Source organism: Drosophila miranda (assembly GCF_003369915.1).
Source record: "Drosophila miranda strain MSH22 chromosome Y unlocalized genomic scaffold, D.miranda_PacBio2.1 Contig_Y2_pilon, whole genome shotgun sequence".
Taxonomy (NCBI): domain Eukaryota; kingdom Metazoa; phylum Arthropoda; class Insecta; order Diptera; family Drosophilidae; genus Drosophila; species Drosophila miranda.
The window spans coordinates 33740629-33767768 of NW_022881614.1; the positions used below are offsets into that span (position 1 = coordinate 33740629).

Genomic DNA, 27140 nt, shown 5'->3' on the forward strand with positions numbered 1-27140 from the left:
GTCAAACAGCTGCAGACAGATGCGACGGTTTCCCCTTGATGGTTCCTTAGATCATCATCAGTGTTATGGCTATCATGCAGGTGCACACCAGTCCGCCCATGTCAAAGTTCTCTACAAGCATAGAATGAAACCGAAAACGATAATTAGTAATCCATCCACGGATCCACTCTGTGTCACTGCTTACGCTCACGCTTACGATAGTTGAGGGAATGGTCGCGGTAGGCGTAGGGCGGGTCCACTTTGCTCAGGGGCGTCGGCAAGGCCGGTGCATTGAGATCCACAGTGTAGTCAATGCTGCCGCTTTCCAACTCGTCCATCATCTCGGGGTTGCGCCAGATGACCGCCAGAACGCTCAGGGCCAAAATGTTGAGGAACTGCAAGTGAAGCGGAGACGGATACATGAATACTACGCTGTATTATACCATCGTATAAGCTTATGTGGGAACAATGAGCTAAGACAATCAATTTAATGGAATGGGTATCAAGATATATATTAAAAATTTTCACAACAAATGAATACAACGGAAACGGGTTTAGCGATGGTCAGCTGGGGCCAAGGGCTGCAACCTTTGGGTTAAGTGGTGGCAGCTGAGGCACTCGACGCCGCTCGAAGCCACTGCCGACTCCAGCGATTTCCAGTAGTGCTTGGGCTGTACCTGCAGGCGGTTGAGGTAGGAAAAGTCCAGTGCTAACTTGCAGTTAATGCGATGGTGATGGCTGCAGGCGGGGTCGAAGATCCAAGATCTTGGCTCTGGTATGCTCATGGCAGATTTGAGGAGGTGATTTTTGAACCCCTCTTGATCGGCGCCGTAGTAGATTCGCGTGGTTGTGTAGGCAATGCCATCGTGGATCAGCTGACGCACAGTCGGGTCAGTGACAATCCTCAGCACTTCCAAGGAAGATAATTCCGGATTTTGGAGTCGTACTAAATGCCACGGCGCGATCAAAGCAAAACGTACACAAGATGAGACCTCTTTTACCTTGTCCTGGAGCTGAGGCCACCGGCAATTCAACCAGCGCACTGCAGACATTAGGACCTCCAGCTCCGAGTTGACACCGAGCATACTCGAGCATACAGAAGAAGGAGCGGCTTCAGCGGCAGAAGGAGAAACTCCTGAGAGGCCACAAGTGTCAGAAAGAACTTTGAAATACGCAGAAGGAAACGTCGCTGAGATCGCTCCATGTTCAGGCGCCTCGCCTCCACGTACAGCAATGCAGCTGCGTTCTCTTTGCAACTATGATCTTCAAGAACTTTGCCGCTCGAAGGACCTCCAGCAAGCCCAATCGGGGCAGGAGCGGCTTGTCCGTAAGCATCCATTCGTAGATAAGACCGAAACTCCTTGCGGTCACATACTCCTCTGGTAGCTCCAATTCAATATCGTAGGCGGTATCGCGAAACGACTGTGAGTAGCTCTGCAGAATCATGAGATGCACTGGGAACTGACATTCGCCGATTCTGACAAGGAGTAGCTTCCAGTGTCGACCACTTGTCGGATGCGGCATAGCCCAAGGAGTACAGGGTGCGCTCCTTAGGCTCGCCAGCATTCGTGCGCCAGGACGGGGACGCAGGACAATTAAAAGCTGGGTTCTTGTACAGCAAGACTAGGCCATTCTCCTCGCTCTCCACGTCCCCAGAGCTGCTACTCTCCTCCGTCTGCTCCTGCTCCTCTTCCACCAGGCTCTCTTCTTCGTCATAGCTCAGGGGGTGCTCGCTGAATAGGAATCAGATTCTTCGTAATCGCTCTCTGCTCCGTGGTACATTGCACTCGAATCTTGCACAAGCTGTGTCGAATGCTTCTTCTGGAAGCGATCTCATTGGAAAGGAGCAATCATTTCAAATTGCTCTTGTGCGAAAAATGTAGATTCGAATGTTAGTTTTAATATTATTTCAAAATGACTGGGAAGGCAAATGCCAGCTCATATCGTAGGGGATAGATACAGATTCATTAAACACATTTTTTGAACATCTCGCAGGTGTTTGGGTATTCTATGGCTTATCATGACGATGAGCTGGCAGCCGAGCTGGCAAGAGAAAAAAAACCACAACAGATAAGGAAACTTCAGTAGATTTGATTTGCGATTTGTGTGCTAATAAGTGACAGTTGAATTAACAATTCTCCAATTTATGGCGGCCTTCTGTCGCGCTGTTGAAACTGTTGACCGAACAGAAAGATGTTGTATGCATATCTGAGGGGAAATGTTTGCATATCATCTGGCGAGTACGTGGATTTTTAAAAATAAATGGAACAGCTCATAGATTCGGATATCCTGGTATCTGGCGGTGACTGTTTGCACATATGGCCCGTGCTTAGACATCACATCAGGTTCAAGGCTCTGTTTTGACGGTAAATTGACCTTTAATGCGACACTTAAATGGAGGCGCATGGTTTGTTTGTTATAATTCTAATTTGGATACCTAAACGAAGTTGGATCAGTCAGATGGTCGCAAGATGGTACTTTTGCGCATGTTGCACACACTTGTTTTGGCTTGTATATGCCCTTGAGACCTATTACCATCTCCTTGTTAACCATTTCCTTTAATGCGTCAAAATGTACATGGCCGAACCTATTGTGCCATTTGAATGCATCTGCCTCAACATTTACAATGTTCATACACTTTTCCTGATTGTCCTGAACCATAAACAATCCATTTTCCAGATGTGCCTTTATAACTATTTTTCCGTTTTCAAAAATCATCGCTTGATTTTTCTCAAACACAACTTTTTTTCCATGTTTTAATAGTTTTGTGACCGATATAAAATTGTACTGCAAATCTGGTACCAAGATAACCTTTTCCAGCATAACGGATCTATCACCGAACTTTACTTGAACAGTTCCATGCCCTTCAGCAATAAGTGATTTACCGCCGGCTAAAAATACTTTTTGATTATCTTCCGTGAACGACACAAAGCGTTCCTTGTCACAACATAGATGCGCCGTTGCGCCACTGTCTATGCACCATGCATTTAACATCTGGTCATTTGGCTTAGCTAAATTTAGGATTGGTACATATTTTTCTGGTTCCACTTTGGCATATTCGGTTACGCAAAGCATTGTACCCAATCTTTCCCCGATTTTACTGTTTGCGCCCTTGTTGTTTGCTCCTTCCTGCTTGCTTTTAGCACCGCATTCCGATTTAAAATGCCCTTCCTTTCCGCACTTAAAACACTTTTTGCCCTTCTTAAAGTTTTTCTTAAAATTTTTGTTGTCATAACTGACGTGTAGTTCCGCGCTACTTGTAATTTCCTTGCTAATGCTATCTTCCTGCCTATTCGCTTCTTCAGAAATTTTTATTTTTAGCGTGCTCAAGCTCGGCAAATCATCTCGCGTCTCAATCGCAACAACAAAACTTTCATACGATTTAGGCAAACCATTTAGCAACACAACTGATAAGATCTTTTCATCAACCTTTATGTTGACCTCTGCTAAAGCCTCGTGTACCACCTGGAATTTCCGCAAATATTCCTGTGAACTTATACCATCCGACATTTTTAACGTCAACAATTGTTTAATTAAAAGCACTACCCTTGCTGGTCCGCTTGGCCTGTGAATTTTATTTAGCTTTTGCCATGCCTGTGACGACGATACACAATTTTAAATATTGTTTAGTTGGGTCGATTTAACACAAAGTAAAATTGACGCCAACGCCTTTTGATCCTTTAGTTCAAAAGCTGCACGTTGCTCATTTGTTGCACTTTCACTAAGCTCAATTTTACCACTGACGATTGGCCACAAATCATTTTGTATGAGAACACTTCTCATCAAAACTTCCCATGTGCTATAATTGTTTTCGTCCAGTTTCTTAATATTGAAATTCATATTTCCACTCATTTTTTATACTTATTGTCCCACAGTGCAAAATTTTTAACTGTCGATCGTCTCATGCACAAAGCAACTACGACGACAATACTGTTGTCCGTGTCTTTCTTTTGTTTTTTCGTAAGTATCCCTCCGAGTTGCTATTTACACACACACACTTGTGATTTTCTAAGGCTTGGTATACACACTTTTGGGTATACACACTCGCGGTTTTGTGCGGCTTGGCATACGCACTTTTTGGTATACACACTTGAGTCTCCGTTCGCTTTTGTGTTTCTTGATCCGTTGGGACTGCTTTATTTTGGACTTTAAACCACGGCAACGGTCCGATTCGCTGCAAAATTCTAATCAAAAAAACACAATGCGAATCTCCGTTGAATTTGTTCAACTTGTTTTTTTGCCTTTCTATGTACACACATACACTAATGAGTCTATGCCATTTTTTTAGCGCTGCTTTTCACTAAGCACCAAACAATGTTTATTGTTTCTCACTGTTTCTGTTTTATACTGTTTCTGGGTGAATTGGTGTCTGGGCCCTTAACCTGTTAAAGTTATTTTATTTGTAAGACAGCAGAAGATTAGTATACAGAATTATATGTGCTTCCGAGAAACATAGGCAAGAGACAGATAACTCTCCAATTAGCTTTTGGAACGATGTGATGTCGACCCTGCGGCAGTCCTCTTTGTTGCATGCCACCTGGTAACCAGCTTCAAGAGGCGTGGACGTCTGTCGACAATCTTTCAAATTGTACAGTTCGAGCAACTCTCTAATAGAGTGTTAGATGTATAAATCTAATCTAGTTGTTAATGCAACTTGCACTAAATTCGAAATCTATCTTTTTAATGAACTGTGATAAAAATATACCGTGCGACCCTCAGAAATATACCAAAATATACCGTCTCATTTTAAAAATATACCGCAAATATACTGACGAATTCAAGTTCTATTATACATATTACTCGTTTCTGATATTCCGTAGAATATTTCTAGATAGATAGATCGTTTAGCCCTGCCCACATAATTTTATATGGTTACTGATTCAACTTTCTACTTGACTGGCTTATTTTAAATACTTGCTTTTATTAGATTTTGCCTAAAAAAAAGGTTTTAGTGAAAAAGGTCAAACAAAAAAAAGTTAGGGCGTAATTGTTCCTATTGCTCATAGTTTTATCCCATTGATAAATACATTTTCTACAAGATTAACGAATTTTAAGTACTCCCATTTATTGTATTTTGACTAAAACAAGGTTTAAACAAAAAAACAGTCACAATGTTGTAACGTCAATGTTGCTGGTATTTAAAGTCGTGTTGCTTGTCAGCCTATGGCCATTTGTATACACTATTTGGTTTATTTTATATAAAGATACTGTTTTCCAAGCTGCTTTAAAGCGTAATTTAGAAAGACCATTTCTGAAAATGATATGTCTTAGTCGTTACTCATTCCTGGTCTTTGTAAGGAGACCACTACCTGCAAAATATCGTTGAAATACCTTTCAAACAGAGATTGACAACAGCCCAAGGATGACCCAAGCCCAAGGATGATTTCCATGTTTTTCACAAATAGAAAAGTTCTCAGAATACACACTACTTGAATTCATAAGTGATTTTATTTAGACTATAACAAACCCTTAAAAATACAAGATGGCAAATATAACATGTACTATTAATCATCGAGTATTTCTATGGACGCATTGGGCTCATCCTCCTTTTCGTCCATACTGTCGGATTTGCTTGAGGAAGATTTGAGTTCCTCGATTTCATCCTTGAGATCCTCGATTTGCTCTTCGTACCGCCGCTTTTGTGATGCCAGCTGCAATGATACGCGATTGTTTAGTGGCAATGGAAAGGCAAACCATCTTATGTAAGGCGTAAACTCGAACTCCCGCTCTGCCATCAGACGTTGCTTCACGGTCTGCTCCTCCCACTGCTTTTTGTTTGCCTGCATCTTCAGTACATGGTCGAACTTCAATCGATCGATCTCTTCCCGCAGGCTGTACGGTAAAAAGTGTATTATACGATGTGTTATTATGCCGAAAAGCGATGAGCTCATTAGATTTCTATACCTGATATTATCCTCCTCAATCTCTTTGACGTATTCGTACTGGGTATTCCTTTTAGAGTTGTCAAAGAAACCGGAATATCGTGTACTATGCTGCTTTATCAAAGGCTCTTTAAAAATGATATTCTTCGCTATGGAGGCGAAGTTGAGCACGTTCAGGTTTTCCTCATAGAACTTCTCCAGCGGTGTGACAGTCACTATCATGGCCAAGCGTTCCTTTCCGAGCAGGGCTGCTTGCAACAGCATGGTAAGCTTTGAATCGCGAAATGGTATGACGTCATTGTTTGGCTTCTTCCGTGAAGTACTGGCCGCGTCCAGACACCGCCCCAAAGTCATTAGGGAGGTGTTGATGTTTTTCGCCTCCTTGAGGCGTAACCCGATGGTGCCCGTGTTGTTTACACGCTCCGAGCCCGCAAGGTCGCAAAACTTGTACGAACATTGAGTGGTCATTCCCGAGCTGTTGTACTTCAACACATCCACGATGAAGACACAGTGGGATCTGCTAGAGTTCGCGTTCACCGAGGTCGAAGCGTAGGTGGAACGCTGCTGTCCCAGCCGCAGCAGCCGCAAGGCTTCCTCGCTGCTTCTTACGAACACAGTCGTCAGGCCCTTAATATATACTTGACCTTTATTGCAGGAGATCTTCATGGGCTTTCGCGGAACAGCACCAAGATTTTCTTGACGCGGCGGTATGCTCAATAGGTCGTATACCAGTTCATTGTAGATCTCCACAAATGATACCCAAATCATTACCGAGACGTTCGGGTCGGCCTTTGACTCGAAGGTGTGATCCCCCTGAATCCCCTCCTTCAGTCGCTCGTGATGCCCGCCAATATCCGGGCACAAGCTAAGCAGTTTCTTGCTTATTTGCATTTCCCGCAACGTGGTCTCGTCCTGAAGGAACTCAATGCAGCCGTTGACCAGTTTTAGTGTGGGTGAGTGGTATAAGTTTTCCATGTAGATGGTGAATATGTGCTCTAGGCCGCGGGGTATAACACCAGCAAGCACATCATCGCCTTTGTTGGAAAAAACATTATGAGCAGTTGCCCTTTGGTGCAGACAGTAAAATATCGAACATACCAAGCAATGTGTACGTTTTTCCCGAGCCTGAAGTGCCATACGTCATTATGGTAACGCATTTTTCATCCAGAATCCTGGGACCAACACAGATGTCGTAGACATCCCGCTGCCCAACGGAGCCATCGAATATAGATGTGAATCCAAAGTGCTTTTCCATTTTGTTGACATTGGTGCTGGTGTTTTCACTCATCGCGCTGGTAACCAGCACTTTTCCATCGTCTGATACCGAGTATGCTTTGGAGGCGGCACCAACGGGACGCAGACGCAAAAAGACCTGTGGCCCAGTATCCCCGACACTGCTATCTTCAGCACTCGGGACACTAGTTGCATAGTCTCCACCATTGGATGCGCACTCTGAGACGTCTGTGCTCTCCATGGCTTCATGTATATCATCGAACAGACGCAACTTTTTCTCCGGTCTTGGTCGACAGCGCCGGTCATCGCTGGGATCTCGAGCCATGAGAAATGAGCGCTTTTCGCGCACTGGTGCTTCATACGAATCGCTCATGTTTAGGTTTGACGGTTGCCGAATATTCCAAAAGTTTATTGCTGATTTGCAGATTTTATTTTCTTCAATTGTAGATTCGCGCTTTTTTTCAGACGCCTCTGGTAGGGTTGCCGCTTTTTTCAAATTTGTGTAGATGACAGCTACGACCAGTGATACGGTATCGAACGTTGACAGTTCGTAATATTTATATCGTGATAGTTTTTGCCAAAATTTATTGATATTTTCTATCAAATATAATTCCATAAAGACTGCAAGTTCAAGGCACACAAGACTAGAAGCATTTCCCATACAAAATATAGATGTGTCAGTTCATACATCGAATATGTACCAAACGAATTTACAGCGTACGCTCCCAGGTCTTCGGTTGCTGCGTTCAGTGTGACTGTATCCCACTGTATTGTGTGCGCCACTCTTTGTTTTTTTTCCCCTTTGAGAGGTTGTGTGGTTGGTGCATCGCTCTGTGGAAAAGAGGAACTTGCGTACAAAATACAAATAGAAACATTTGCTTTTAAATATGAAGTGATATAGGTCCTACTATAAGACGCAGAGAAACCTGTTTTTAATTGGTGTTTTTAGCAAATAAGCAAAAGTGAACGTGGAGTGCAACTGCAGTTATATAAAATCGCGTTACTGTAACTGCACTTTTACAGTAAGTTTCCTTTTATCTTAGTGCCCACCACCGCCATTGCCTATGCCTCCCCTCGCCCCGCGAATCCTAGTTCCTATAATTTTGCGTCGTTCGATTGTTGTTTCTCCGCGTTCCTGCGCGTTGGCTGGCTGCGCGCTGTTGCAGTTTCTCAGCAAACGCACTAGTTGCCTTTCCTCCCCTGTCCCACACTTCTGCACTACGTCATACTCCGAATTCACTTTTGTCTCCTATTTATAGAGGCAGAGATAAACTGCACTCTACGAAACGCCATGGAATCAGAGAGAATTAGAGAACAAAAGCGTCCACGCGGGTGGGTGATCAGATAGATGGTGTGTGTGCTCGCCATATCAAGGTGGGGCCTATGGCGTTATCAGTGCCAAACAACAACCCGTCGTAAATAAGTGCGAATTTGGAGAGTGCCAATCAGGTTGGGATCAACCGCAACAACAGCTGTTCTTCGGTGTAATTCTATTCCACACATACATATGTATGTATACATGAGCATGTATGTTTGCTCTGGGAAGCGATCAAACTTCTAGCTGGCGTGGCTATGCGGTCTAGTCGTTTGGACATTTCTCATGCGGTTTTAGGTAGGGACGACGATCGCGCTCTCACTTCGATCGTGTGTTCTAATCCCGCCCGAGCTTGTTGGCTTCTTCGACGAAAACTCACGTTAATTAGCCGTTACTCCTTGGGCTACATTAACTTTTTCTTTTTTTTCTCCCATTTTGTTGGTTTTTCCAGTTAGGGTTTTCCCATATCATGATATTTGCAGTGTGATATCATCGCATTCAAATATAACTTCAATTGTTTAGTTTCTCTCTATCTCTCCGTTTCTCTGGCTCTCTGTGTGTGTGTGTTTTTTTTTTTTTTTTTTTTTTTTTGTTGTGTGACTACAGGAAAGCTTCATGCCGACTCAGCCGAAGCCGAAGTGAGGGACTCTAACCGCTCTAAAACCAACCACACCTATCCCGGATCCCGGCGGTACTGTCGCGAGATATTACTTCGCCGGGGGAGATGCCCGTAGGGCTCTTCTCTTAATAATCTCCTTTATCCTTTATCTCCTTGCATTGCGTGCTCTTTCTTCGCGACGCAGTTTGGTAGCCATAGTTACGGCCATGAATCTAATCGAGGCCCAGTTTCCTTCCGACTCCAGCAGGCATTCTGCCAGGTTTGACACCGCTGGCATTCTTCCAAGCTTGTTGCTTAGATCCTCTCGTTCTTGCCGAAATCTTGGACATTCGAAGAAGCAGTGCTCTGCGTCTTCGATGACCCCTGCGCAGACCACGCAGAAGGGGTCGTCCTCGTGCTTAAACCTATGCAGGTAGGCTTTAAAGCAACCGTGTCCTGTCAGCAGTTGTGTCAGGGATACTCCACTTGTCCATGGCTACGGTTCAGCCAACTCTTCAGGTCTGGGATTAGCCTATGGGTCCATCGCCCTTTGCTGCTGTTATCCCACGAATCTTGCCATTGCAGGATTGTGCGCTGCCTTAAGGCACCTCTGGTGTCCTGGTCCGTAGTCCCCAGGGTTCGCTGTGCCCTGATTCCTGCGGCTTCTCTTGCCAGCAGATGGATGGGAATCATTCCTGCTACCACAAGTGCGGCGTCTTGGGATACCGTTCTGAATGCGCAACACACCCTCAGGGCACACAGCCTCTGGACTGCGTTGCATTCTCGGGCATATGTTTTATGCTTCATTGCATCAACCCATATTGGTGCAGCGTACATTAGCGTTGAGCCAACTACGCTCGCTAGTAGCTTTCGCCTTGGCTGTTTCGGGCCTCCGGTGTTGGCCATGATGCGGGATAGGGCCACTGCCGTCTTTCCTGCTTCGCTGCTTGCATACGCCATGTGATGCTTGAAGCTGAGTCTGTGGTCAATCATGACCCCCAGGTACTTCAGGCTTGGACTGGAGCTAATAGTGCAGTCTCCTACTCGGATCGTGGCCGTCTCCACTACTTTCCTGCTGCTTATGAGCACCGCCTCCGTTTTGTGGGTGGCTAATGAGAGATCCCTCCCTGATAGCCATGTTCTGGCTCTCTCTACCGCGTCGTTGCAGATTTCTTCCGCCGCTTCTTTCTGTTTTGCCACTACGACTATTGCTATGTCGTCGGCAAAGCCTATCACCGTGGCGCCCATTGGCATATCCATCTTGAGGTTTCCATCATACATGATGTTCCACAGCAGCGGGCCGAGGACCGATCCTTGGGGAACTCCTCCAGTGATTTGGTGCTCACGTGTCCCTTTATCCGTCTCATATATGAGCACTCGGTCTCTTAGGTAGTCCGCGATGATATTCTGCAGATACGGCGGTATTTGAAAGTTTCTCAATTCTTCTAGTATGTGATCCCAATTGGCAGAGTTGAATGCATTTTGGACATCGAGTGTTGCCACTATGCAATACTCTTTGGTCCCGTACATCCATCGGGTGCCATCGATAGCTCGCTTTGCTATCTCACATACCTCGCCGATTGCGTCCACCGTGGACCTGCCTTTGCGAAACCCGTGCTGTCTCGGTGAGAGCTGACGCGTTACTGCCTTCTCCAGCCTGGTGTGGATTATGCGCTCGAGGATCTTACCCACTGTGTCGAGCATGCAGAGTGGTCTATAGGATGATGGCTCCTCGGTCGGCTTGGTCCCCTTTGGTAAGAGGACTAGCCGCTGTCGCTTCCATGGTCTGGGGAAGGTCCCTTCGGACATGCACGCATTGAATAAATCCACGTACATTTGTGGATTTGTGTGTGTGTGTGTGTGTGTGTGTATCTGCGCCTCTAACTGACGTAATTTGAATCTGCTGCAATCGCCTTTCTTGTTTTGGTCTTATAAGAAATGTGTATGGCTGCGCAAACCGGTTCCCAATAGTTTACTTTTGTTTTCGGAACTGCGCCGCACCAAAACAAACCTCCATCTGCTGCTGCTCCCACCCTAACACCATTCCATATCACATCATTGAAATGTGAGTTCAAGATGCAGCTGGCTGGCTGGATAAGTCGGTTGGTTGAAGGCGACCATCGACCGTGTCTGGCCATCCATATCAATGCGAATCGCGGTGTTGTCAACACAATAAAGGTGTTGAAAGGATTAAACTCTGTATTCTTCCCATGATTGTGCAGAAGATTACTTCCATGTAGGGGTCAACAAATCACACTTCGAACCGTATTTTCAACATTCCTCTGATAGAGACAATCAGCATTGCCCAAATATGAGAGTGTGTTTCTTTATGGGCAGTGTAACCACTGGAATCAACGGCCTGTAGTGGACAACGGTTAGTAGGACTGCTGTTTTCCTCAGAGGTCGACCAGCACGCTATCATTCCGGCTACTGTCTCGTCGGCAAAAGGGTGGTGTTCTTTTTATTTGTCTATTCTGAGACCTACGATATTTGTTTTTATATTAAAAGAGCGTGCAAGAAACTTAACGACATGTACAAGTACAATTCCAGAACCGGAGAGAAACAAAACTTTTGGCCATTAGACTTCACTTACACATATGCACACGCACGCGACACGAACGGATCAAAAGTCGTCCTCAGCTGGAATGAAGGACCACGCCCAACCTTCCTTGGTCATAATCTGCCATCTTCCTCTATTCTTTATGACCCCTTTTCTTTAGGACTCGCTACTACAGGGGCTGGGTATCGGAAATCAAGATCAACGTTTAAGGAGACATTATAAGTTTATTCATTAATAGCTAAAATTTAAATACATTACTAGCACTTAGTTTACCCTCTCCAAATATTTTCAATTTCCCTTAACTTAACTTTCCTGCGCTTAAACTTGGTTTTATTTTTATACCCGATACTCAAAATGAGTATTGGGGTATATTAGATTTGTGGTAAAAGTGGATGTGTGTAACGTCCAGAAGGAATCGTTTCCGACCCCATAAAGTATATATATTCTTGATCAGCATCAATAGCCGAGTCGATTGAGCCCTGTCTGTCTGTCCGTCCGTCCGTCTGTCCGTCTGTCCGTCCCCTTCAGCGCCTAGTGCTCAAAGACTATAAGAGCTAGAGCAACGATGTTTTGGATCCAGACTTCTGTGATATGTCACTGCTACAAAAATATTTCAAAACTTCGCCCCGCCCACTTCCGCCCCCACAAAGGGCGAAAATCTGTGGCATCCACAATTTTAAAGATATGAGAAAACCAAAAACGTAGAATTGTAGAGAATGACCATAACTTTAAGACTGCGGAATCTGAATTGGATCGTATTATTATTATAGCCAGCATCAAGAAAACAATTTCATTTTTTCTCGCCCTGTCTCTCTCTAACACACACGTAGCATAGGCGGCTTTGCTTAGAGTAAAACATTAGCGCCTAGATCTCAGAGACTAAAAAAGCTAGAGCAACCAAATTTGGTATCCACACTCCTAATATATCGGACCGAGACGAGTTTGTTTCAAAATTTCGCCACACCCCCTTCCGCCCCCGCAAAAGGTCGAAAATCTGGGGATATTCAAAAATCTCAGAGACTATTAAGGCTAGAGTAACCAAATTTGGTATCCGCACTCCTGTTAGATCTTACTATAAAACGTGTATCTCAAAATTTCGCCCCACCCCTTCCGCCCACACAAAGGACGAAAATCTGTTGCATCCACAATATTGCACATTCGAGAAAACTAAAAACGCAGAATCATAGATAAAGACCATATCTATCAGATTGCTGAATCTGGATCAGATCAGATCATTTTTATAGCCAATAGGAACAAATCAATTTGCAGTGGCTACGCAGCGCCCGACGTCACGCTCAGACTGATTTTCTGTGTCTCTCGCACGCACTTTTTGTCGTGTCGTTTAATATTAGTGGCGTCTGCCGGAGGAAAGCCATACTGACTTAGTATCGGGTATAACCGTAGAGTTGCGGTGTCCGCAGCAACTCACAACATTCCCCCTCGTATTTTTTTTATACCCGATACTCAAAATGAGTATTGGGGTATATTAGATTTGTGGTAAAAGTGGATGTGTGTCACGTCCAGAAGGAATCGTTTCCGACCCCATAAAGTATATATATTCTTGATCAGCATCAATAGCCGAGTCGATTGAGCCATGTCTGTCTGTCCGTCTGTCCGTCCGTCCGTCTGTCCGTCCCCTTCATCGCCTAGTGCTCAAAGACTATAAAAGCTAGAGCAACGATGTTTTGGATCCAGACTTCTGTGATATGTCACTGCTACAAAAATATTTCAAAACTTCGCCCCGCCCACTTCCGCCCCCACAAAGGACGAAAATCTGTGGCATCCACAATTTTAAAGATATGAGAAAACCAAAAACGTAGAATTGTAGAGAATGACCATAACTTTAAGACTGCGGAATCTGAATTGGATCGTATTATTATTATAGCCAGCATCAAGAAAACAATTTCATTTTTTCTCGCCCTGTCTCTCTCTAACACACACGTAGCATAGGCGGCTTTGCTTAGAGTAAAACATTAGCGCCTAGATCTCAGAGACTAAAAAAGCTAGAGCAACCAAATTTGGTATCCACACTCCTAATATATCGGACCGAGACGAGTTTGTTTCAAAATTTCGCCACACCCCCTTCCGCCCCCGCAAAGGACGAAAATTTGGGGATATTCAAAAATCTCAGAGACTACTAAGGCTAGAGTAACCAAATTTGGTATCCGCACTCCTGTTAGATCTTACTATAAAACGTGTATCTCAAAATTTCGCCCCACCCCCTTCCGCCCACACAAAGGACGATAATCTGTTGCATCCACAATATTGCACATTCTAGAAAACTAAAAACGCAGAATCATAGATAATGACCATATCTATCAGATTGCTGAATCTGGATCAGATCAGATCATTTTTATAGCCAATAGGAACAAATCAATTTGCAGTGGCTACGCAGCGCCCGACGTCACGCTCAGACTGATTTTCTGTGTCTCTCGCACGCACTTTTTGTCGTGTCGTTTAATATTAGCGGCGTCTGCCGGAGGAAAGCCATACTGACTTAGTATCGGGTATAACCGTAGAGTTGCGGTGTCCGCAGCAACTCACAACGTTCCCCCTGGGAACTGACATTCGCCGATTCTGACAAGGAGTAGCTTCCAGTGTCGACCACTTGTCGGATGCGGCATATCCCAAGGAGTACAGGGTGCGCTCCTTAGGCTCGCCAGCATTCGTGCGCCAGGACGGGGACGAAGGACAATTAAAAGCTGGGTTCTTGTACAGCAAGACTAGGCCATTCTCCTCGCTCTCCACGTCCCCAGAGCTGCTACTCTCATCCGTCTGCTCCTGCTCCTCTTCCACCAGGCTCTCTTCTTCGTCATAGCTCAGGGGGGTGCTCGCTGAATAGGAATCAGATTCTTCGTAATCGCTCTCTGCTCCGTGGTACATTGCACTCGAATCTTGCACAAGCTGTGTCGAATGCTTCTTCTGGAAGCGATCTCATTGGAAAGGAGCAATCATTTCAAATTGCTCTTGTGCGAAAAATGTAGATTCGAATGTTAGTTTTAATATTATTTCAAATTGACTGGGAAGCCAAATGCCAGCTCATATCGTAGGGGATAGATACAGATTCATTAAAAACATTTTTTGAACATCTCGCAGGTGTTTGGGTATTCTATGGCTTATCATGACGATGAGCTGGCAGCCGAGCTGGCAAGAGAAAAAAAACCACAACAGATAAGGAAACTTCAGTAGATTTGATTTGCGATTTGTGTGCTAATAAGTGACAGTTGAATTAACAATTCTCCAATTTATGGCGGCCTTCTATCGCGCTGTTGAAACTGTTGACCAAACAGAAAGATGTTGTATGCATATCTGAGGGGAAATGTTTGCATATCATCTGGCGAGTACGTGGATTTTTAAAAATAAATGGAACAGCTCATAGATTCGGATATCCTGGTATCTGGCGGTGACTGTTTGCACATATGGCCCGTGCTTAGACATCACATCAGGTTCAAGGCTCTGTTTTGACGGCAAATTGACCTTTAATGCGACACTTAAATGGAGGCGCATGGTTTGTTTGTTATAATTCTAATTTGGATACCTAAACGAAGTTGGATCAGTCAGATGGTCGCAAGATGACTGTATCACTATATGATGACCCAATCGGAATATTCAATTCGCGGCTATACGCTACACAAATAAATAAATAAATAAGAGCGTTTGAAAAGCCGATACTCGACTCGAATTGGAAGGGTAAACAAAGAAAAGGGGAAACTGGGACCCGAAGGGGCTACTTTCAGCCGGGGGCTTTTGTAATCGCACTATACCGTTTGCCAGTCACGGATCCGGACCGACACTTCCGTATTGGGATGCAAAGTGATGCTAAGTCCCATCTTCGCTGGCACTGTTGCCGATCAGATGACGCACGGATTGACGTCACAGGGGGAGGAAAACCCACGCAGGGAAAGTTAGACGTGTGCAGTGCGAAAGTTTTAGAGCTGCTGGATGCGTGCAGTTTTGGAGGAACTGCGCAGGCATGGTCGATTGATTTTTCCCTTCCTTGACACTGAAAAGGGTCAAAAATGAAGCGGCAACAACTTGCATGCGTGGGAATGCAGCTGTGTATACACATTTTGAGAAGCCTGCTGCAGCTGTGTGTGTGGGTGGGGTAAAGGTCAGAGGGTGGTAATTGAGTTTCTTACCAAATGCCACAATCCAATCATCAGGGTGGCCGTATGGACATGCAGACCAAAACAGCACGTAAACTCCTTCTGCTGGCGATTGCCATTGCTGCTGGTGGCGGTGCCATTGCTGTTGTTGTTGTTGCTGGGATGATGACTACGTTGCGGACCCATTTTGACGTGAATCCTTAACATTTCACGCCCCGCAGACAGAGGTGGGTGCCACAAGCTGCAACAAAAACAAATCACCAGGCATTAATTTTGTTTATAATTTCACAATATACTCGTATAAGTGTATATATAAGTACACATATGCATATATAGTACATATGGCTGCGGTTACAGTCAATGTCAATGTGTGTGCCTGGGTTTATGTTGTGTGCCACTTTATTTGATGTCTGCTTAGAAATTTGCACAATTGTTTTTCATGGTTTTCTGCTTTCACTATAATTTTCGTTTAAGCACTTATTATTAAATGTACCTTTGGAGTGTTAGATGTATAAATCTAATCTAGTTGTTAATGCAACTTGCACTGAATTCGAAATCTATCTTTTTAATTAACTGCGCAGCAGTGTGATAAAAATATACCGTGCGACCCTCAGAAATATACCAAAATATACCGTCTCATTTTAAAAATATACCGCAAATATACTGACGAATTCAAGTTCTATTATACATATTACTCGTTTCTGATATTCCGTAGAATATTTCTAGCTAGATAGATCGTTTAGCCCTGCCCACATAATTTTATATGGTTACTGATTCAACTTTCTACTTGACTGGCTTATTTTAAATACTTGCTTTTATTAGATTTTGCCTAAAAAAAAGGTTTTAGTGAAAAAGGTCAAACAAAAAAAAGTTAGGGCGTAATTGTTCCTATTGCTCATAGTTTTATCCCATTGATAAATACATTTTCTACAAGATTAACGAATTTTAAGTACTCCCATTTATTGTATTTTGACTAAAACAAGGTTTAAACAAAAAAAACAGTCACAATGTTGTAACGTCAATGTTGCTGGTATTTAAAGTCGTGTTGCTGTTTTCCAAGCTGCTTTAAAGCGTAATTTAGAAAGACCATTTCTGAAAATGATATGTCTTAGTCGTTACTCATTCCTGGTCTTTGTAAGGAGACCACTACCTGCAAAATATCGTTGAAATACCTTTCAAACAGAGATTGACAACAGCCCAAGGATGACCCAAGCCCAAGGATGATTTCCATGTTTTTCACAAATAGAAAAGTTCTCAGAATACACACTACTTGAATTCATAAGTGATTTTATTTAGACTTTAACAAACCCTTAAAAATACAAGATGGCAAATATAACATGTACTATTAATCATCGAGTATTTCTATGGACGCATTGGGCTCATCCTCCTTTTCGTCCATACTGTCGGATTTGCTTGAGGAAGATTTGAGTTCCTCGATTTCATCCTTGAGATCCTCGATTTGCTCTTCGTACCGCCGCTTTTGTGATGCCAGCTGCAATGATACGCGATTGTTTAGTGGCAATGGAAAGGCAAACCATCTTATGTAAGGCGTACAAACCTTAAACTCGAACTCCCGCTCTGCCATCAGACGTTGCTTCACGGTCTGCTCCTCCCACTGCTTTTTGTTTGCCCGCATCAATTCTTGGTAGGTCTCCGAAAGTTCCTTTCGCAGCTTCTCCTCCAGCATCTGCATCTTCAGTACATGGTCGAACTTCAATCGATCGATCTCTTCCCGCAGGCTGTACGGTAAAAAGTGTATTATACGATGTGTTATTATGCCGAAAAGCGATGAGCTCATTAGATTTCTATACCTGATATTATGCTCCTCAATCTCTTTGACGTATTCGTACTGGGTATTCCTTTTAGAGTTGTCAAAGAAACCGGAATATCGTGTACTATGCTGCTTTATCAAAGGCTCTTTAAAAATGATATTCTTCGCTATGGAGGCGAAGTTGAGCACGTTCAGGTTTTCCTCATAGAACTTCTCCAGCGGTGTGACAGTCACTATCATGGCCAAGCGTTCCTTTCCGAGCAGGGCTGCTTGCAACAGCATGGTAAGCTTTGAATCGCGAAATGGTATGACGTCATTGTTTGGCTTCTTCCGTGAAGTACTGGCCGCGTCCAGACACCGCCCCAAAGTCATTAGGGAGGTGTTGATGTTTTTCGCCTCCTTGAGGCGTAACCCGATGGTGCCCGTGTTGTTTACACGCTCCGAGCCCGCAAGGTCGCAAAACTTGTACGAACATTGAGTGGTCATTCCCGAGCTGTTGTACTTCAACACATCCACGATGAAGACACAGTGGGATCTGCTAGAGTTCGCGTTCACCGAGGTCGAAGCGTAGGTGGAACGCTGCTGTCCCAGCCGCAGCAGCCGCAAGGCTTCCTCGCTGCTTCTTACGAACACAGTCGTCAGGCCCTTGATATATACTTGACCTTTATTGCAGGAGATCTTCATGGGCTTTCGCGGAACAGCACCAAGATTTTCTTGACGCGGCGGTATGCTCAATAGGTCGTATACCAGTTCATTGTAGATCTCCACAAATGATACCCAAATCATTACCGAGACGTTCGGGTCGGCCTTTGTCTCGAAGGTGTGATCCCCCTGAATCGTCTCCTTCAGTCGCTCGTGATCCCCGCCAATATCCGGGCACAAGCTAAGCAGTTTCTTGCTTATTTGCATTTCCCGCAACGTGGTCTCGTCCTGAAGGAACTCAATGCAGCCGTTGACCAGTTTTAGTTTGGGTGAGTGGTATAAGTTTTCCATGTAGATGGTGAATATGTGCTCTAGGCCGCGGGGTATAACACCAGCAAGCACATCATCGCCTTTGTTGGAAAAAACATTATGAGCAGTTGCCCTTTGGTGCAGACAGTAAAATATCGAACATACCAAGCAATGTGTACGTTTTTCCCGAGCCTGAAGTGCCATACGTCATTATGGTAACGCATTTTTCATCCAGAATCCTGGGACCAACACAGATGTCGTAGACATCCCGCTGCCCAACGGAGCCATCGAATATAGATGTGAATCCAAAGTGCTTTTCCATTTTGTTGACATTGGTGCTGGTGTTTTCACTCATCGCGCTGGTAACCAGCACTTTTCCATCGTCTGATACCGAGTATGCTTTGGAGGCGGCACCAACGGGACGCAGACGTAAAAAGACCTGTGGCCCAGTATCCCCGACACTGCTATCTTCAGCACTCGGGACACTAGTTGCATAGTCTCCACCATTGGATGCGTACTCTGAGCCGTCTGTGCTCTCCATGGCTTCATGTATATCATCGAACAGACGCAACTTTTTCTCCGGTCTTGGTCGACAGCGCCGGTCATTGCTGGGATCTCGAGCCATGAGAAATGAGCGCTTTTCGCGCACTGGTGCTTCATACGAATCGCTCATGTTAAGGTGTGACGGTTGCCGAATATTCCAAAAGTTTATTGCTGATTTGCAGATTTTATTTTCTTCAATTGTAGATTCGCGCTTTTTTTCAGACGCCTCTGGTAGGGCTGCCGCTTTTTTCAAATTTGTGTAGATGACAGCTACGACCAGTGATACGGTATCGAACGTTGACAGTTCGTAATATTTATATCGTGATAGTTTTTGCCAAAATTTATTGATATTTTCTATCAAATATAATTCCATAAAGACTGCAAGTTCAAGGCACACAAGACTAGAAGCATTTCCCATACAAAATATAGATGTGTCAGTTCGAATATGTACCAAACGAATTTACAGCGAACGCTCCCAGGTCTTCGGTTGCTGCGTTCAGTGTGACTGTATCCCACTGTATTGTGTGCGCCACGTTTTGTTTTTTTTTTCCCTCTGAGAGGTTGTAGGGTTGGTGCATCGATCTGTGGAAAAGAGGAACTTGCGTACAAAATACAAATAGAAACATTTGCTTTTAAATATGAAGTGATATAGGTCCTACTATAAGACGCAGAGAAACCTGTTTTTAATTGGTGTTTTTAGCAAATAAGCAAAAGTGAACGTGGAGTGCAACTGCACTTTTACAGTAAGTTTCCTTTTATCTCAGTGCCCACCACCGCCATTGCCTATGCCTCCCCTCGCCCCTCGTCGTTCGATTGTTGTTTCTCCGCGTTCCTGCGCGTTGGCTGGCTGCGCGCTGTTGCAGTTTCTAAGCAAACGCACTAGTTGCCTTTCCTCCCCTGTCCCACACTTCTGCACTACGTCATACTCCGAATTCACTTTTGTCTCCTATTTATAGAGGCAGAGATAAACTGCACTCTACGAAACGCCATGGAATCAGAGAGAATTAGAGAACAAAAGCGTCCACGCGGGTGGGTGATCAGATAGATGGTGTGTGTGCTCGCCATATCAAGGTGGGGCCTATGGCGTTATCAGTGCCAAACAACAACCCGTCGTAAATAAGTGCGAATTTGGAGAGTGCCAATCAGGTTGGGATCAACCGCAACAACAGCTGTTCTTCGGTGTAATTCTATTCCACACATACATATGTATGTATACATGAGCATGTATGTTTGCTCTGGGAAGCGATCAAACTTCTAGCTGGCGTGGCTATGCGGTCTAGTCGTTTGGACATTTCTCATGCGGTTTTAGGTAGGGACGACGATCGCGCTCTCACTTCGATCGTGTGTTCGAATCCCGCCCGAGCTTGTTGGCTTCTTCGACGAAAACTCACGTTAATTAGCCGTTACTCCTTGGGCTACATTAACTTTTTCTTTTTTTTCTCCCATTTTGTTGGTTTTTCCAGTTAGGGTTTTCCCATATCATGATATTTGCAGTGTGATATCATCGCATTCAAATATAACGTCAATTGTTTAGTTTCTCTCTATCTCTCCGTTTCTCTGGCTCTCTCTGTGTGTGTGTGTGTGTGTGTGCGTATCTGCGCCTCTAACTGGTGACGTAATTTGAATCTGCTGCAATCGCCTTTCTTGTTTTGGTCTTATAAGAAATGTGTATGGCTGCGCAAACCGGTTCCCAATAGTTTACTTTTGTTTTCGGAACTGCGCCGCACCAAAACAAACCTCCATCTGCTGCTGCTCCCACCCTAACACCATTCCATATCACATCATTGAAATGTGAGTTCAAGATGCAGCTGGCTGGCTGGATAAGTCGGTTGGTTGAAGGCGACCATCGACCGTGTCTGGCCATCCATATCAATGCGAATCGCGGTGTTGGCAACAAAATAAAGGTGTTGAAAGGATTAAACTCTGTATTCTTCCCATGATTGTGCAGAAGATTACTTCCATTTAGGGGTCAACAAATCACACTTCGAACCGTATTTTCAACATTCCTCTGATAGAGACAATCAGCATTGCCCAAATATGAGAGTGTGTTTCTTTATGGGCAGTGTAACCACTGGAATCAACGGCCTGTAGTGGACAACGGTTAGTAGGACTGATGTTTTCCTCAGAGGTCGACCAGCACGCTATCATTCCGGCCACTGTCTCGTCGGCAAAAGGGTGGTGTTCTTTTTATTTGTCTATTCTGAGACCTACGATATTTGTTTTTATATTAAAAGAGCGTGCAAGAAACTTAACGACATGTACAAGTACAATTCCAGAGAGAAACAAAACTTTTGGCCATTAGACTTCACTTACACATATGCACACGCACGCGACACGAACGGATCAAAAGTCGTCCTCAGCTGGAATGAAGGACCACGCCCAACCTTCCTTGGTCATAATCTGCCATCTTCCTCTATTCTTTATGACCCCTTTTCTTTAGGACTCGCTACTACAGGGGCTGGGTATCGGAAATCAAGATCAACGTTCAAGGAGACATTATAAGTTTATTCATTAATAGCTAAAATTTAAATACATTACTAGCACTTAGTTTACCCTCTCCAAATATTTTCAATTTCCCTTAACTTAACTTCCCTGCGCTTAAACTTGGTTTTATTTTTATACCCGATACTCAAAATGAGTATTGGGGTATATTAGATTTGTGGTAAAAGTGGATGTGTGTAACGTCCAGAAGGAATCGTTTCCGACCCCATAAAGTATATATATTCGTGATCAGCATCAATAGCGGAGTCGATTGAGCCATGTCTGTCTGTCCGTCCGTCCGTCTGTCCGTCCGTCCGTCTGTCCGTCCCCTTCAGCTCCTAGTGCTCAAAGACTATAAGAGCTAGAGCAACGTTGTTTTGGATCCGGACTTCTGTGATATGTCACTGCTACAAAAATATTTCAAAACTTCGCCCCGCCCACTTCCGCCCCCACAAAGGACGAAAATCTGTGGCATCTACATTTTTAAAGATAGTATAAAACTAAAAACTCAGAATCGTAGAAGATGACTATATCTTCTAGAGTGCAAAATCTGAACCAGATCGTATAATTATTATAGCCAGAATCAAGAAAACAATTTCATTCTTTCTCGCTCTGTCTCTCTCTAACACACAGGTTTCATGGTCGGTTTTGCCAATTGCAAAATATGAGTTCAAGGATCTCAGAACCTATAAGAGCCAGAGCAACCAAATTTGGTATTCACACTCCTGTGATATCGGACCTTGACCGTTTCGTGTCGAAATTTCGCCACACCCCCTTCCGCCCACGCAAAGGACGAAAATCTGGGGCATCCACAAATCTCAGAGACTATTAAGGCTAGAGTAACCAAATTTGGTATCCGCACTTCTGTTAGATCTCACTATAAAACGTATATCTCAGAATTTCGCACCACCCCCTTCCGCCCCCACAAAAGACGAAAATCTGTTGCATCCACAATATTGCACATTCGAGAAAACTAAAAACGCAGAATCATAGATAATGACCATATTTATCAGATTGCTGAATCTAGATCAGATCGGATCATTTTTGTAGCCAAAAGGAACAAATCAATTTGCAGTGGCTACGCAGCCCCCGACGTCACGCTCAGACTGATTTTCTGTCTCTCTCGCACGCACTCTTTGTCGTGTCGTTCAATATTAGCGGCGTCTGCCGGACAGAGCCATACTGACTTAGTATCGGGTATAACTGTAGAGTTGCGGTGTCCGCAGCAACTCACAACGTTCCACCTCGTTTTTTTTCGATAAGATAGCTCTTAAAATTTACTGATTTCCGATATTTTAGCTCCCTGCGGCGGCCTAATTTTTGATCCATTCTGTCACCCTCATGCACGTGTAAGCAAAGAGAAAAAAACACACACAAACTGAAATACTTGGGCATTCTGTCTCATAAGAACAGTGGACAGTGGCAACTTCTAAAGTCACTCCGCCTGTTATCCATGCCATCCTCATTTTGACCTCCCAAGCACATCAGTACTAGCTTTTACAAGACTCACTCACTTGTCCATCACCCGTGGTCAGGCGTACCAAATTTAATCGACTAGCCTGCATTTCCTATGCGTTTGATATCGGACTTCCGTGGGCGAATCCTACACAATTAGTTAGAAAAATGAGTTCGAGCTTAACTACGATAGATGTGGGCACCGGTTAACTCCTTAGAGCCAATTCCGCTGTTTTCCGTATCACTTCACATAGCTGCCAAAACTCATTGAAAATAGTTCGATCATTCAAACCCACATCCGTCATGGTCAGGTAGAAGTCACTAAGAGGCCTCCCCCTGGAGTCCAATGCTTGATTAGGGAATGAAATAAGAATTAAGGAATAAGTTCAGCCACTCTGCTTTGGTGACACTAAGCAGTGCACAAAACCGTCACTGATTTCTTTGATCTGAAAGGTTGATCGTGAAATATGAAAGGAAATTAGTTGGCCATCAGTAATGAAAAGTGAGCCACACTCGTATAATGTACGTTAGTACATCTACGTTGTGGCCCCACGTTGGGCACCAATTATAAAAATGTTTATTATTATCATTGTTGTAGTGGACAACGGTTAGTAGGACTGATGTTTTCCTCAGAGGTCGACCAGCACGCTATCATTCCGGCTACTGTCTCGTCGGCAAAAGGGTGGTGTTCTTTTTATTTGTTTATTCTGAGACCTACGATATTTGTTATACCCGATACTCAAAATGAGTATTGGGGTATATTAGATTTGTGGTAAAAGTGGATGTGTGTAACGTCCAGAAGGAATCGTTTCCGACCCCATAAAGTATATATATTCTTGATCAGCATCAATAGCCGAGTCGATTGAGCCATGTCTGTCTGTCCGTCTGTCCGTCCGTCCGTCCGTCCGTCCGTCCGTCCGTCCCCTTCAGCGCCTAGTGCTCAAAGACTATAAGAGCTATAGCAACGATGTTTTGGATCCAGAATTATGTGATATGTCACTGCTACAAAAATATTTCAAAACTCCGCCCCGCCCACTTCCGCCCCCACAAAAGACGAAAATCTGTGGCATCCACATTTTTAAAGATACGATAAAACCAAAAACGCAGAATCGGTGAGGATGACCATATCTTCTACAGTGCAAAATCTGAACCAGATCGTATAATGATTATAGCCAGAATCAAGAAAACAATTTCATTCTTTCTCGCTCTGTCTCTCTCTAACACACAGGTTTCATGGTCGGTTTTGTCAATTGCAAAATATGAGTTCAAGGATCTCAGAACCTATAAGAGCCAGAGCAACCAAATTTGGTATCCACACTCATGTGATATCGGACCTTGACCGTTTCGTGTCCAAATTTCGCCACACCCCCTTCCGCCCCCGCAAAGGACGAAAATCTGGGGCATCCACAAATCTCAGAGACTATTAAGGCTAGAGTAACCAAATTTGGTATCCGCACTTCTGTTAGATCTCACTATAAAACGTATATCTCAGAATTTCGCCCCACCCCCTTCCGCCCCCACAAAAGACGAAAATCTGTTGCATCCACAATATTGCACATTCGAGAAAACTAAAACGCAGAATCATAGATAATGACCATATCTATCAGATTGCTGAATCTGGATCAGATCGGATCATTTTTGTAGCCAAAAGCAAGAAGTCAATTTTCAGTAGCTACGCAGCGCCCGACGTCACGCTCAGACTGATTTTCTGTCTCTCTCGCACGCACTCTTTGTCGTGTGGTTCAATATTAGCGGCGTCTGCCGCAGGAGAGCCATACTGACTTAGTATCGGGTATAACTGTAGAGTTGCGGTGTCCGCAGCAACTCACAACGTTCCACCTCGTTTTTATATTAAAAGAGCGTGCAAGAAACTTAACGACATGTACAAGTACAATTCCAGAACCGGAGAGAAACAAAACTTTTGGCCATTAGACTTCACTTACACATATGCACACGCACGCGACACGAACGGATCAAAAGTCGTCCTCAGCTGGAATGAAGGACCACGCCCACCCTTCCTTGGTCATAATCTGCCATCTTCCTCTATTCTTTATGACCCCTTTTCTTTAGGACTCGCTACTACAGGGGCTGGGTATCGGAAATCAAGATCAACGTTTAAGGACATTATAAGTTTATTCATTAATAGCTAAAATTTAAATACATTACTAGCACTTAGTTTACCCTCTCCAAATATTTTCAATTTCCCTTAACTTAACTTCCCTGCGCTTAAACTTGGTTTTATTTTTATTCTTCGAAACTCAAAGATTGGCCTTGCTGCGTCAGCAGCTGATCCCCTCTCTCAAACTTAAACGCTCTGAAAAATCTTCGTGAGGGATCAAGAGTTTTTTATTTATTTTTTTTTTTTTTTGTACCTGTATGTGTAAACTGGCACTTGCACTCACACTCGACCTAGGAGAGCACAACGAAATTCCCCTTACCCCTTTGCAGTGGAATTAATAGGTATGTTTTTTTTTTTTTATCTTTAGCTTATTATAAATTCATATTTTACTCATTTGCTCTACTTCCTCTTCCTATTCTTTTCTCCTTTCCCGTCCACTCGCACTCTCTCTCCTTCTGCGTTCGACCGAAAATTTGAGCCGATCCCGCTACCTTTCCGTTAACTCGCTCTGGCTTTTCGGCTTTGCATTCCCCTTGCCAGGTGCATTTATGTTGAAGCGGTGCTCTTTTGCCTTGATATTACACTGAGATTCGGGTAGGCCAGCCTTAGCCGAATTATTATCGCCTCTGCTGTGCTCTAGGTTCCCCTTGTTTAGGGTTCCCCTCTGCTGTGCCTTCCCCTTGCCAGGTGGATTTATGTTGAAGCGGTGCTCTTTGCCTTTAGATTTAACTGAGGCTGGGGCGCCAAACCTAAGGGGTAGCAAAAGTTCCGACTGCTTGAATACATGTACTGCTGCGGCGCTGCAAAGCTCTCCTCCACTTACCCGCGGATCTGCCCCAATTTAGCAGTGGAATTTCTTTGCTGACTGCTTTTCTTTCTCTTTTTAGCAAGCTCGCGCACTTTTCCGAATCTAAGCAAAAAATGTTCCTTTACTCTTCCCACTTCACTTTAAACCGTTAGGTTGATCAACGTACCTACTTCCTGAGCTTCACTAGAAGCTACCAGTTGGCTCAGTGTCCAAGACGAAAAAGAGCGAATGCTATTCTGCCTCGACACTCGGACCCTACTTTCTCTGCTCGACCCTTCAACTGTCAATTTCCATTACTCTTTCCTCAGATACGATCCTTGACCTATAGGTGGCGCGTTTATTTTTCTTTTTCTTCCACCCCCAGTGCTGTTAGGACGCACAGATGTACCTGAATTTTGGTCTGCCGAGAAGCTATCCTATTCCCCGAGTGAATTTCCCCAAAGCTACAGGGTACTTTACAGGCCTTGACATGGTTACAACATTCATCCAGCTCCAGCTGAACGCGAAAACATAAACAACAACGCCGCGAAAACGAGTTCGTTTGATCTCGTTCTAATTATGTATCCAACCTCCCCCCAAAATTACATGAAAATGTTCACGAAACAGTGGGGTGGGGCTTCATAGATATATTGCAGCTATTTATAGTTTTATGGAGTCTGATTGAATAGGGACAGCAAGAGACGTGCTTTAGATATGAAATAGACTCGCTTATGGGACTGAACTGCTTTTAGAACTACGCAAAAATGATCCCAATCGTATAGATTTGTGCAACTTGTCCCTTTTGTCATGTGCACTTTGATTGCAACTGTCGGAACAATTCGATGCGCACTGCATACGACGGTGATGGTGATGGTGATGATGATGATGACATCACCATCTGTTGAGCTGAGCTATTGATTAAAAGACTTTCTAGTGGGCACCCACTCGACGCCCACGGGGAAAAGGTATTCGCTTAAGCAGCTGCGGGGGCGCCCTGTTGGAGCGAAACTGGGTCAACTGGTTCCATTTCCATTCAGGTAGGCAGGCCTGGGGAGGCACTATCAACACGCAACCTGTCAAATCGATAAACTCGACCCAAATCTTCCCCCCTCGAATATTTATAAACAAACACAACACACACATGTATTCATAGGTTGAACGAATACATTCAGACGATCGAGCGCCAGGAAGCGGACTCCAGCCATGGGTCAGATCATGGGATCCATGCAGAGCAATGTGGCCGAGGTGTTTGGCAACCGCCGGAAGCGGAAGCGCAGCACGGACTCCGCCCTGGGCCAGGATGAGCAGACGCAGTTGTGTACCACTCTGCCCAAGAAGTAAGCATGCGAGCTGCCCGAGC

At 44.3% G+C, this 27140-nt stretch overlaps 4 protein-coding genes across 10 annotated transcripts in view; 1 reads left to right on the forward strand and 3 right to left on the reverse strand.

The window, feature by feature from the left end:
- On the reverse strand, nt 1–16275 carry LOC117194117. 4 transcript variants are annotated; one of them, XM_033398757.1, is made up of 4 exons: nt 16167–16273; nt 15707–15914; nt 185–374; nt 1–111 (listed from the first exon to the last, which is right to left on the reverse strand). In XM_033398757.1, exons 2-4 carry the CDS (start codon nt 15878–15880, stop codon nt 47–49), a joined length of 429 nt encoding a protein of 142 aa, XP_033254648.1. In that variant the 5' UTR covers nt 15881–15914; nt 16167–16273; the 3' UTR covers nt 1–46. The 4 variants fall into 4 exon arrangements, with proteins under 4 accessions (XP_033254648.1, XP_033254650.1, XP_033254649.1 ...); XM_033398759.1 differs by having other exon boundaries at nt 2–111; nt 197–374; XM_033398758.1 differs by having other exon boundaries at nt 8–111; nt 191–374; nt 16167–16274.
- On the reverse strand, nt 5409–7770 carry LOC117194105 (kinesin-like protein subito). Its single transcript, XM_033398745.1, has 3 exons — nt 6960–7770; nt 5884–6895; nt 5409–5811 (listed from the first exon to the last, which is right to left on the reverse strand). The coding sequence occupies exons 1-3, from the start codon at nt 7753–7755 to the stop codon at nt 5484–5486; spliced, it is 2136 nt and encodes a 711-aa protein (XP_033254636.1). The 5' UTR covers nt 7756–7770; the 3' UTR covers nt 5409–5483.
- Nucleotides 7923–27140, forward strand: part of LOC117194110 (protein germ cell-less-like) — a 21511-nt gene continuing 2293 nt past the window's right edge. Inside the window, exons 1-2 of one of the 4 annotated variants that reach the window (XM_033398753.1) lie at nt 7923–8116; nt 26934–27117. In XM_033398753.1, coding sequence (XP_033254644.1) covers nt 26984–27117 — 134 coding nt within the window. In that variant the 5' untranslated portion in view covers nt 7923–8116; nt 26934–26983. Of the gene's footprint in view, nt 8117–19491; nt 19682–26933; nt 27118–27140 lie in introns of those variants that run through there. The other 3 variants (XM_033398754.1, XM_033398752.1, XM_033398755.1) reach the window with 3 other exon arrangements.
- Nucleotides 16944–19246, reverse strand: LOC117194106 (kinesin-like protein subito). Its single transcript, XM_033398746.1, has 4 exons — nt 18561–19246; nt 17485–18496; nt 17232–17412; nt 16944–17165 (listed from the first exon to the last, which is right to left on the reverse strand). Exons 1-4 carry the CDS (start codon nt 19066–19068, stop codon nt 17019–17021), a joined length of 1848 nt encoding a protein of 615 aa, XP_033254637.1. The 5' UTR covers nt 19069–19246; the 3' UTR covers nt 16944–17018.